The sequence below is a fragment of the Columba livia genome, chromosome 6 (genome assembly GCF_036013475.1).
Source record: "Columba livia isolate bColLiv1 breed racing homer chromosome 6, bColLiv1.pat.W.v2, whole genome shotgun sequence".
Taxonomy (NCBI): Eukaryota; Metazoa; Chordata; class Aves; order Columbiformes; family Columbidae; genus Columba; species Columba livia.
In genome coordinates, this window is record NC_088607.1 from 16,935,831 (window position 1) to 16,948,000 (window position 12,170).

Sequence of the window (12,170 nt, forward strand, 5' to 3'; positions counted from 1 at the left end):
CAGGACCGCTGCACGTGTTAAAAACCTCACGGCTGAACCGAAAAGGGAAAGTGACAGAGGAAAAGACGGGGCGGGCGGGCGCAGGTAGCGCTCTCGGGCGCTATCAGGTGCGCTCAGGTGCATCACCGTGCTCCGGCCGGGGAGAGCCCCGCTAACCCGACTCTCCCAAGACACCCGGGGAGAGACCCCAAGGGTCCTGCAGCCCTCAGCACGGGTTACACCACACCCTGGGACGCTGCCAACGGGTAGGGCCCCAGCCCACCTCCGGGTGCCGCCGCGGCGCCCAGCCCAGCGCACCCTCCCCGGCCTTTATCGGGGCGGCTACGGGAGCTCCGCGGGCCCAAACCCTTCCCGCGCGTGGCCGCGGAGGTCGGCGTGTCTCGTGAGCGCCGCGCCTTGATTGGCCCCCAGCGGACGGGCCGTGCTGTAAGGCAGCAGCCGATTGGCGGGCGGGCGGCCGCGTGCGGGCGCTGCCTGGCTTTGTACACACGCCGGCCCGCTCGGCCCTTTAACAATGGGCGAGGCGGGCGGCGCCGCGTGATGGCGGGGGAGCCCTCGGGACGCCGCGCCGCGCTCAGGTGCCCCGGGCCCGGCCCCGCCGCAGCCGCCAGCTGCGCCGCTGTGTAGGGTGAGTGGTGGCTTCGGTGGGGGAGGCGCTGCCGCCCTTTGTTGGGGCGCGATCACGCGCCCCTGGGGCCGCCGGCTCCTCCGCGCCCCCCTCGCCTGGCCGTGCTCCGCGGCGGGAGGGGGCGGCTTAACGAGCCTCACTTGTGCCCTGCATGGCGGCCAGCTGGGCCGGGGCGCCGGGGGAGCCCCGCGGCGCGGGCAGCGGCTGATCGCGTTTAACCGGGGGCAAGCGAGGAAGGGGCGAGGGTGGTGTTGCCCGTCCCGTTCTGCCCCGCCCGCGCTCAGCGAGCGCCGCTTCCTCCCCTCCGCCCAGGCCCCGGCTGCCGCCCGCCCCGCCGATGGAGCTAGAGGCGCAGTGGTGGACAGGACAGCTGGCTGCCGACATCCACCAAGCGCTTCGCTACAAGGTAGGCCGGCCCGGCGGCGGTTGGTCTGCGGGGGGCGGCGGGGAGACTGGGGAGGCGGGGGGTGGAGGCCGCTCCCGGCCCCGCGGCGCGGGGGAAGCGGAGGCCGACGGCCCCGGCGCCTTTGTGAGGGCTCGAACAATCGGAGCCGGCCCGCCGCGGGGAGCCGGCGCGGCGGCTCGAAGCGGGACGGGAAGCGTGTGTGGGACGGGCTCGGTCCGGCGGGGGTTCGGTGGAGTTTGCTTTTTGGGACGTGGAAAAACACGGTGTCCGCTCTCAGTTAACGCTCGGGCTGTTTGTCATCAGTCCTGACAGTTTATCGGACTGAGCGGGCTGTTCTCTCTCGGCACTTCTGAAAGGCAAAGGGCTCACTGTGCGTCTGGTTCTCCTGCTGAGATGTGTGAGTGCGTCCAAGTTTAAACTCTGCACAAAGCACTGTGATGCTGTTGTAACAAAACAAAACGCAAGCAAACAAACACTAGATGCAGTACGGGTAGGAGAGGGTTACGGCAACACTGCTTTGAAGTTGCTTCGACTGACTCGGAGTTGCTCTTTGGGGCTAATTCCATAATAAAGCACATCTTATGCCCAGAGCTAAAAATCAGTTTGCAGTGACTGAACCTACTAAAAACGTTCTTTTTCTGCCTGACAGTATTTGATGAGTCGATTATCCTTCTTGAAGGTGTGACTTCTAAAGCAGCTTGCCCTTTTTTTTTCCCTCAGGGGTTTGGGGGAACACAAGAGGACAGGATAACTTATTTACTACCGAAATTACCATTACTAAACTAATAAGTTTGAGTTGGGAAAGGTGAATTCTAGAGCTTAATAGGTACGGGGTGGGGGGGGTGTTGTTTTGTTTTGTTTTCCACTTCAATAGCATGTTTCAGAACTTTGAATTGACTTTAAAACTTTGAAAATTTTGTAACTCCATTCCGACCTTATGTCATCAGATTTTCCTGCTCGAAATTTAATTGTATTCAAGATACTACTTACACACAGTAAGTAGGTTGCACAATCTAACACATAAATTTATTCATGATAACAGAAGACAGCACTGGTGTTCTGCTGTGTATCAGAGGAGATACTAGTTACCAGGCAGGAGCCTGGGGAATGTTGTTTCTACCAGTCCAAATTTTGCATTTAAAACAGATCATGCCTCAGATTTTTCTCATCTATGGTGTTGGTAGGGCCTTTGTTTTGTGGAGTCCCCCCCCAAATCTGAGACCATGTTACGTTTATGTACACTTAACTAAATGCGCGAGAGCATGCTGTAATCAGTGTCAGTGCAACATCAGTCAGACCAGATTAAGTCAGGGTTTAAGCGTATGCACGCAGCAAGCACTGACACATGCACACCCCATTCCTCTTCCTAATGTGTCTACCCTCAGCCAGCTGTTGGTGCCCTTCTGGAAGCACCTGCAGGAGATGGGGCAGCATTGGAACATGCAAACACTTCAGTACAAAGTCTGATTGCTTAGACTGAGCTGTAGCAAGAGGGGGTTGAGTTAAGCTATTGGACTTTGCATTGAAGCAGCTGAGCCGAAGCTCACATGCCCTTGCTGTTTCCCTGCTGGGAGGTACAGCCTTTGCATTAGACGTTATAGAACAGAAATGGTAAAAGCTAAAATCACTCTAGCTGATTGCCCAATTGAAAGATTTTAAATTATTATATTAGTGTTGTGCAGAACCAAATTATATCTTAGTTCTGTAATACAACAAATAGGTTTTGTTTTCTGTGAAAAGGGATGCTGAAACGATGGGAACAGAAGGAAGAGGGGAGAAATCCTTTGAAAATTCCATGATAAAATTGAGAATTTCAGCTATATTAATCTGATACCAATTCAAACTGAATGATGGTTTTAATACAATTACATGCTGCTGTCCATCTAGGAGCTGAAGCTGCCCTCCTACAAAGGACAATCTCCCCAGTTACATCTGAGAAGATACTTTGCAGATCTGATTGCCATTGTGAGCAATCGGTTCAGACTCTGTCCTGCTGCACGACATCTAGCTGTGTATCTCTTGGACCTCTTTATGGATCGTTATGACATATCTATACAGCAGTTGCATGTAGTTGCTCTTTCCTGTTTACTTTTAGCAAGTAAGTATGTAGCACCAAACTTTAACTGGAGCAATATAGGTTCTCCTTCTAAAGGTGTGTCTTGATGAGGTATTAGCAGGTGGGGGAAACAAAGTGGTTAGAAAAGACAAGCAGTTTAGTGAATATCAATTTGGCCCAATTGACAGAGCCTTTCTTTAGACTCTTATTTTGACTTCTGTTGGCACCTGATGAAACTGAGGGGAGGAAAAACAAACTGTGATTAAAAATGAATGTTTATGCTTGGTAACAAATTATTCTAAGGTGAACTTTCAGAGCTGTATTATAGGAATAGAAAAACTGTCTTTCTGAGGCCATGTCAAAACAGGCAGATCCAATGCTGCAAATGAGAAATTTGCATACCTGTGATAAAGGAGGAAATTAAATAAACCATACGTAGACTGACCCTGCTGAGGCTGCTGTGTGGTTCTGGAATACTTCAGATTTCATAAATTGCAGTGTACTTTAAGCAAGCTAAGACTAACATAAATCCTGTATTGTCACATACCAGATGTAATACTGGTGAAATACATTGGCAAATGCACAGTACTCTGAAGACAGAATTAATAACAAACACTCACTATTAACAGTGCTGCTTATGTTGACCTTGGCTAGATTCTTGTGGAGTGTATCCATCTTTTGACATTTGTAGACCCCTTTTAGAAGTCTCCAAAGAAATACAGGTGCAGTTTACTGGGATACCTGCTGGCACTTGTTCTTAGACCAAAAGATTCAGAGAAGCAGGTCCTGTCAGCAGAACTAACTGTTGGTTTCATTTCTGCTGATGTTTCTCTGAATCCATTTTCATTTTCTCAGAAATATTGCATGGTAGCTCTAGGCCCTCTTTGCTAGAAAACCAGAGCACTGAAGTGTTGGCTCTTTTGGGTATGCTGCTTCCTTTCATTGCATCCCCTGTCTCCACCAATACAGTTATCCAGCAGAACAGTTAAACAAGAAAAGGGTTTTTTCACTTTCTTCTGGGGGTAAACTTTGACTGGATGCCACGAGCCAGCAATCTTCTCTTTGCCAAGGGTAAGGTGCTGAGTATGAAAACCTGGCCTCAGAAACCAGTGTAATCCATTTAGGAAAACTGATTGGCTTTGAACTAATGCCAGATTTTCAAATGCAAATCATGTTCTGAAGACAATTTAAAAAAATCACCTCTGCCATCTTTCAGGACAAGCTGCAAGTAGAGCTCTGAAAGCCTGGAGTATTCATTCCTCCGAGCAGCAGTGTATGAATTGGTTGAGAAAGCACAAACCAGAATGCTATTTTAAACTTTTGCTCTGTGTGGCTTAAACAAGCAGTTTAATCAGCAGTGCACTAAGTTGGACAAATCACACTGTGATATATCTGATAAGGTCATAGAAGTAATAAGAGAAATTACAATGTGACTCCTGAAGCTTTTATTTCTATAATTACTAGAGTATGAGAAACAAAAACTGACAGACTGAGACTGGTCTTGAGTTCTGAGTTGTGTATAAGTACCTCCACTGTTGAAAAAAAGTAAATGTTCAGTATGTTCGGTCCTGGAAAACTCCCTAAAAAATGCGGATTTACAACATATCGTGTAGTACTGAATACCGAGTGTCAGATGGAAAGGATTTGCAATGAAATGGAAAGAGCACAACCATATGGCAAACTGTATGGAAATGCGACACTTGTTTCTCTTATTAATGGATTTTTGACATACACAGTTTGCTTCAGGCTAAAAACATACAGGACTGACAAGTTAAAAGTCCAAGGAAAGCTGAAGCTGTTGGCAGTATTAAAGTGGAAACAGTATACATGGCAGTGTGGGTTTTCAGATGCACATTGCTGAAAACCACTTGTTTGAACTGCTGCAACAGCTTATCAGCTATCAAGTCTAAAACTGTACCTACCATAGCAGGTATTAAAAGCCAGCCACATTGGCTAGAGCTGTAGCTATACTACAGTGAGTTTTAGAAAAAAGGGTGTGAGGGGGTGGGAGGGTGATTAAAGTCAAATGCTGTGGTGCTGTGTATGCCAAATCACATCACAGTGGTATTTCATTAATGATGGGGACACATTATATAATAATTTGGTGACAAAAACTTGCATATGCAGTGCCAGTTATGTCCTAATGCAGCTCACTTCTGACCTGGGCAACTGGCTTCTGTGTGCTGGGGTGGGAAAACCAACAGGAAACATGGCACTCACTGCACAATATCCTACACAGTGTTTGACATTATCTGCTGAAATGTACCCATTTATAGTACATACCCCCTTTTGTCCCTGATGATATCTTCCATTTGAGCTTTGCATGTGCAGGAAAGTCTCAAGCTTGTTTGACGCAGCAGAATTGAAATATGACCAATGCAGACATTAGATACAATCTGTTTTACAGTTCACTCGTGCTGAACCTTTTTTTCCCCCCCCTTTTTCTGTTCACCTGAAGGTAAATTTGAAGAAAAGGAAGACAGTGTTCCCAAACTTGAACAGTTGAACAGCTTGGGTTGTATGACTAACATGAATTTGGTACTAACAAAACAGAATTTGCTTCATATGGAGCTGTTGTTGCTAGAAACATTTCAGTGGAATTTGTGCCTCCCAACTGCTGCCCATTTCATCGACTATTATCTTTCTATTGCTGTCCATGAGACTGATCTTCATGATGGCTGGCCAATGGTTTGCTTAGAGAAGACCAAGTTATATATGGCAAAATATGCTGATTACTTTCTGGAGGTGTCACTGCAAGGTGAGTTACGTATTTCAGGTAATGACTCCTTTGTCTTGACAGATAAAGTCAAACTTAAATGAATCTTTTTCTTATTCCTTCTTTTTAGATCATGCATTTTTAAGTTATGCCCCTTCTTTAGTTGCTACTGCGTGTGTAGCTTCTTCACGGATTATCTTGCGTCTCTCACCCACATGGCCTACCCGACTGCATCATCTCACTGCGTACTCCTGGGATTTCCTAGTGCCATGTATTGAACGATTATTAATGTAAGTTAACAAAGCAGCTTCTTTGAAGGCCATTTCTGCATCTGTTGGTATGCTTAATTTCTGTTAGCACTGAAAGTAAATATATTTGAATTTCATTTTCTCTATTCTAAAACTACTTGGGTATTAGGTAATATTGTTAGGTAATAACTGTTTTGTTCTTTTCAAAAAAGAAAACCTTATCAGATCAAACCTCTTTCCTGTTCTTTCAACAAACTCAGCCTTGCATTTCCACTGAACATCTTCTGGCATGCTTTGAGAATCTGTTAAATAGCTTGTTGCTGATCTCTGTAGTCTACTCAGAGAGCAGGAGGAAATAGTGAGGAGTACTGAAGGCACAGGAGCTCCTGCTTACTCTCTAGATTGTATGCCTTGAAAGTTCAAGGGATGCTCCAAACAGATTATGGATCAAACATGCAGACTGAGTGGCCAGGTTTATGATGGAGAAATGACCAAGAGGTTATATCTATTTTTGCTGTATTCATTTTTGCACTACAGTGGAGAGGTACAGCTGGCATGCAATAAAAATGCCAAGTGAACCTTGCTGGGAAGGGATGTTATGCAGTCAGTTCTTTTATTTTAAAAGATCAAAACCTATGCCTACCATAACTGCTTTCTTCATACAGAAGTTTGCTCTTGCCCAGACCCAAACACAGTTGTGCTCCCTAGACGCACAGGAACAGCTGTATCTGGAAGAATCACATCTTCCTTATAAGCATGGGCTTATAAGGAGCCCATCGTAATGGGCTTTTTGGGCTTTGCTAATGTGTGTAATAAAAGGAATAGGACCCAGAACATGAGAGTGGTGCTGCAGAACTGTTTTCAGGATTGCTTAGGGAGGTGGGGAGAAGGTGGAAGCCTTTTAGTCATCTTTGCACTACACCATAAAAAGCTGGTAATCTTTAAAAAAAAGACAAAAACTGCTTAGGGGTTGAACCACAATGGTCTTAGAGATCTGCTCTGTGTAGGCAGTACCGAAAAACTTAGATGATTTTAGGCCTGACTGAAGTGTGTAGGCGATACCTGCTTAACCTCAGCATAAGAGCAAGAGAAAGAATAGGTCTAAATGTATTTCAGACAGGTGTAAATCAAGGGGAAATCAGGTGGGCTAAACTGCCTAACTTAAGTACTGGGTGGGCTAGAAAAAAGGTGAGAAAGGGGGGAAAAAAAAAAAAGGTGTTTCTACTCTCCAGAACAGGATCCAATATCACTATATATATGATCTTTGAGTAAAGCCGATCTTTTAAAAACCCTATAGTCACCCGACTTAAATGAGACGCAGTAAGTAAGTTTTAATTTCAGGTTCTGGTAATCTGGCACATTATTGCCGTACACTAGCAGGCTTTATTGCGCTGGTAATTTTAGATACTGCTGTATTATTTGTATTGTACTTAGCTTGTATCTGCATTTTGTATTGCTGTGCAATGAAGCAAAATGCTGAAAAAAACCCTTTATCTTAAAGAAACAAATTCTTAAATCTGAGATATTTTTAAAGGGTAGGCGAAAATTATTTTCTTTTTTAAAAAGCTTTGAAGCTTTCAGATAATTGCACAGTTTTTTAGAGTGCTCTTACAAGTTAACCCAAAATAGTTTATTTTAATATGTATTTTTGTTTATTGTTCTGTCCTCTCAATTTGTTTTAGTGCACATGATAATGATGTGAAGGAAGCAAACAAGCAAAAAGGACAACATGCTCAGTCTGCCCAACATACTGCATTTCAGACACCGGCTCCAACTCCCCAGCAGGCTAATGCTCAACAGCACATACCGTATCTCCAAGCTCATCAATCTTCATTACAGTATCACCATCAGACATCACAGCAGCAAAACTGTCAACAGATATCATCTAATCATACAACATCTCACCCACTGCAGACTTGCCCCGCTGCCTTACAGTCTAGCGTTCAGGCTCGAGGCCACATACAGACTGGTGCTGCAATGTCACTAGCTGTTCCGCTAGAAGTGAAGCCATGTATAAGTGTCTCCTACAACCGGAGTTATCAAGTGAATGGACGATATTCCTGTATTACTCCCTGCTTTGAGAGGTGATAAGTACAAAATGGTTTTGTGCTTGTTTGGTTTGGGTGGGAAGTTGTGTTGAGGGGAGTTGTTTTGGGGTTTTTTTTTTTATTAAACCTCAAATAAGTTTGGGAGTGACAAACTGAATAAAAAAAGTGTCTTTCCAGAAGAAAGCAACTGGATTGGCAACCAGTACCATAGATCAAATACAGACTGAAAAAAATAAGCACACAGAACACCCTCTAAAAAGAATGTGTATACCTGGGGATAAGAAATTCTTACTCTGGCACTCAGAATACTCTGTGCTTCTAACACACATTTGAAATACTAGTCAAAAGAAAAATAGCTGTGGACTAACTACAGACTTAGCTTTTAATGAAGGAGATATGCAGTATTATTTTGAAGGCGTTTATGTAATATCACCATACAGTATTAACACTTACTTCAAATTTACTGAAACATAAGAATCCATTGAATGCCAGACTTCTCCAGATCCATGAGGACCACAGAAGAAACAAATCTCCATATGCCCCTTTTTCAGCACTTGTGTTGGATATTTGATTTAGGCTAAGGCATTTGAGTTAACTGGTATTTTGGCTAGCTTTTAAGTTTTGTACCTTGCCGGATAGACACTATGGTTTTGCTTCTTTTCTTCTCCCTATCCTTTTTATGTTTAAAGTAACACTTTCCTACTAACTCAGGGAATTTTCTACTCATTACTCTGTGCTGCTGATTTGTACGCTTAATTGGGTATAACCTGAGGGAGGAAGGTATAGAGGAAATAGACTACAGCAAGGGGAGTGGCTTTTCTTCAGGGCCTCTATATGCAGAGTACCAAAGGGATATGTTAGTGTTCACAGAACGTAGATGTGAGCTACTGCCCAGCAGCGTGGTATTGAGTAATGGGAAAAAAGAAGAAGTTTCAGCTGGACTTGTACTGTACTAGAACTACTACAGTGGCTGTGATGCCTCTGTGTACACACACACACACACACACACGTATTATTAACCAACAGAAAGCATCCTCCAATTGCACTGACCATGCCGCTCAAACAAAAAAAGGACAGTTAAATGCTTATAGAAATCCAGTTCCATCAGACTCATTGTGGAGGGAAATTCTCAGGTAACAGCGGGACAGCTTTTTCTACTATTTGGGAGTTACAGAAGAAAATGCAGAGATTTATTCTTTTAAATGGGTGGATCTAAAATATATTGAAGAGTAAACTGCTTTATCACAATTAAGGTGCTAATTACATAACTGTATGGAATTACACTATCTCCTGTGGAGTGTATAGTCTGAGGGTAGAAAGCTTCATGCATCCAACTCTTGGATGAAAATGGTGGTAGAGATATTAATGGAGAATTTATTTTTTTTTACCATTCAAGAAGATACCTGACTTTCTCCTGTGGTAGAATATGGGAGCAAGATGTATGGATGACAGGATTCTTACTACTTTAAAATAGCTTTATAGTATGTGGGCTTAAGGCTTTTTTTGTTTATTTGTTCTTTTACAACCTCCTCCCGTCTTAGTGGTAGCACTTAAACTTGTGTACCATCTAATGACACTGAAGTATTGCAAATCTTACACAGACTGTCTGAAAGCAGGAGCAAATAAGATAAATTATCCATATTAAAATGAAGGCTTTATCACAGGAGAGGAGGCCTTACCATAATGTTCAGAATGGAGGGAGGGGAGGGCAGCACAGCTGTGTTCTCTTTTTCTGGAGCTGAGTGATAACATGCTACAAATACCTATTTATTGTTGTGGAGAAAAAATCCTCTTCGTCTTGGTTTGTTGTGGGTTTTTTTTTTGCTTATGGTTTGTTTGTGGATTTTTTATTTTCCCATAAATCCCAATTTTTGTTGTGGGCTTTTGTAGCATATATGTGCAAGTCAAGAGGGACAGGAGAGTGAATGAAAGAGACTACACTCTCTGCTTTATGCTAGAGAATCAACTTTGAAATAGGCATAGTGTGGTCAATTCTTCATTAAAGTGCAAGTGGGTTTGGTTTTGTGGTGTCCCCCCCCCTCCTCTCTTCGGTGCTTAAAGGATATCCCTGTGTCTGAGAGTAGTGTTAAGTAGAGACTTCCACCTCAGAAGATGCCATGCTTTTTATTCAGCATTGTGACCCATTTAAGAGGGAAATGGACTTCTTTCTGCAGGTTTCATTTTGTTGCAATGCTATATCCATGTCCTCAGTGCTCTAACTACCTCTGATGCTATGAATGTACAGTCTTGTAATAGACCATGACTTGAAATAACAGCAGATGCCTGTAGCAATTTTTTTTTCCTGTAAAATCTTTAGATCAGCTAACTTGTCATCTTTATTTGTGACACAGCAGTATAGGCTCTTCTTGTTTTGGGGGTATTAGTAAATTTATTCCATAGACATTTGATACATAAAAATTTAACTAATACTTAACACTGGAATTATAATGGGCGGGGGGCTTATTCCCTTAGTTAATACTGCAAATTTACATTTAATAGGGTATTTTTTATTTGACTATTTTAAGACACTAGGTCAACTGTAAAAAGATCCATTACATGCTGTTTGGTTTTAATTTATTACTTAGTCTGAGTTTTTCTGACACTACAGCTGCATAATGACTACAGAGAAAATGTACACTGAACAGTTTCAATATATTATTTAAAAGGGCTTTACCAGTGTACATTAAAAATACACTGTTCTTACTGTTAGAACCAAAATGTGTTTTTTATGGCATAAATAAGAATGGTGCTCCTAAATGCAAAATGTCCAAAACAATGGAATCTTTGTGAGTGCTATGCATTCAACTTATTTTTAAAAATAAAACTAGTTTTGAGTAAGAAGGCTCCAGTGTCTATTATGCTTTTTTTTGGGGGGGGGGGGGCGGGGCAGGGAGGAGGGACAGGGACATTTAAAATATGTAAAGTGACCCTATTCCATCTTGCATCATCCCCGTGTATGGGTTGAAGATGTAAGGATTTCTTTTTCCCCACCCTTTCTGTGACACTATAATAAGCTTCAGGAACACCTTGACATCACAATTTAAAAAATAGGAAGGAAATCATGGAAGAAGGGACTTAAAACTAATTGCATCCACAGCATATGCCAAACATTGTATATTTCAACAATGTGTCTAGTGCACAGCTGCAACAAAGGAATCAAGAACAAAAGTAGTAGCGCAGTTCAAGAGCAGGGGTTGAATTCATTTTGTTCTCATTCAAAAAAAAAGAAGTGATACACTCTCCTACTTCTAATACTAGAAATCATTTAGGAGAAGACGTAGAAATATCCTTTTGTCAAGAGCTACGAGCACTTAAGTTATTTAAAATAGCTGTGAAGGCTCAATCATGCCAAAGGCAGCATAAAATCATGTCCTAGCAGAAATATTTTTGCATGCTTAAAGTTTCTGATAACTGCTCCTTACTAAAAGAAATCCTGGTTCTTCCTAATAATGACACAATTCACGTTTGTAACAAGGCTAACTCCAAAAATTAAGTACGTTGCATAGAATTTAATTCCTCTGAAGTTAGAAAATGAAATTGTGAGCTCTCTGTTAGCTTGTACCCATCAATCTAGGAATAAACTCTGCTTGTGAAAACCCTTCTAGAGGGCTTAGAGCAAGCTCTGTCCTGTCCCACTGAGGAACAAGGGCAATGTTCCAGTACAATGGTTGCATACATATTACAGAGGTACATTGATCTGCAACTTTTACCCCTTTGGGCAGCAAAAATCAAGTCTACCTCGTCTGTCTCCTTGAAATCTCAAATTCTTATGTTTTACTCTAAGTACAAAACAGGAACTACCCGTGACATTTAGGAGTCTCAAACAACTACAAGGGCTGCCAGCTACTTTTCAATAGTTCAGCAGAAGTCTCAACTTCAGATTCTAAATCTCAAGTCTGAAGCTTTTTGTGTTTGCACACAACAAGAAAAACTTTATCTCTGCTTCCCATGACCCAGGCTCATTATCTACATAAAAAATGAGTTTAAAGTTAAATGGCACATCACCAGAAAAATGAAGATTTTTTTGTAACTATTATACTGCTGTGAAGAATAATATAAGCCAGAAAG

At 42.9% G+C, this 12,170-nt stretch overlaps 1 protein-coding gene across 1 annotated transcript; it reads left to right on the forward strand.

The window, feature by feature from the left end:
* Positions 1 to 478: 478 nt before the first annotated feature.
* CCNJ (cyclin J) lies at positions 479 to 10,945 on the forward strand. The gene is made up of 6 exons (XM_065068402.1): positions 479 to 628; positions 941 to 1,034; positions 2,922 to 3,132; positions 5,549 to 5,848; positions 5,937 to 6,096; positions 7,737 to 10,945. Exons 2-6 carry the CDS (start codon positions 966 to 968, stop codon positions 8,140 to 8,142), a joined length of 1,146 nt encoding a protein of 381 aa, XP_064924474.1. The 5' UTR covers positions 479 to 628; positions 941 to 965; the 3' UTR covers positions 8,143 to 10,945.
* Positions 10,946 to 12,170: the final 1,225 nt, after the last annotated feature.

Excerpts from the sequence above, each read along its gene's own strand:
- CCNJ (XM_065068402.1), top strand. The coding sequence starts at position 966 with ATGGAGCTAGAGGCGCAGTGGTGGACAGGACAGCTGGCTGCCGACATC. Across the intron at positions 1,035-2,921 it reads ACCAAGCGCTTCGCTACAAG|GAGCTGAAGCTGCCCTCCTA; the intron begins GTAGGCCGGCCC and ends CTGTCCATCTAG. Across the intron at positions 6,097-7,736 it reads TGTATTGAACGATTATTAAT|TGCACATGATAATGATGTGA; the intron begins GTAAGTTAACAA and ends AATTTGTTTTAG.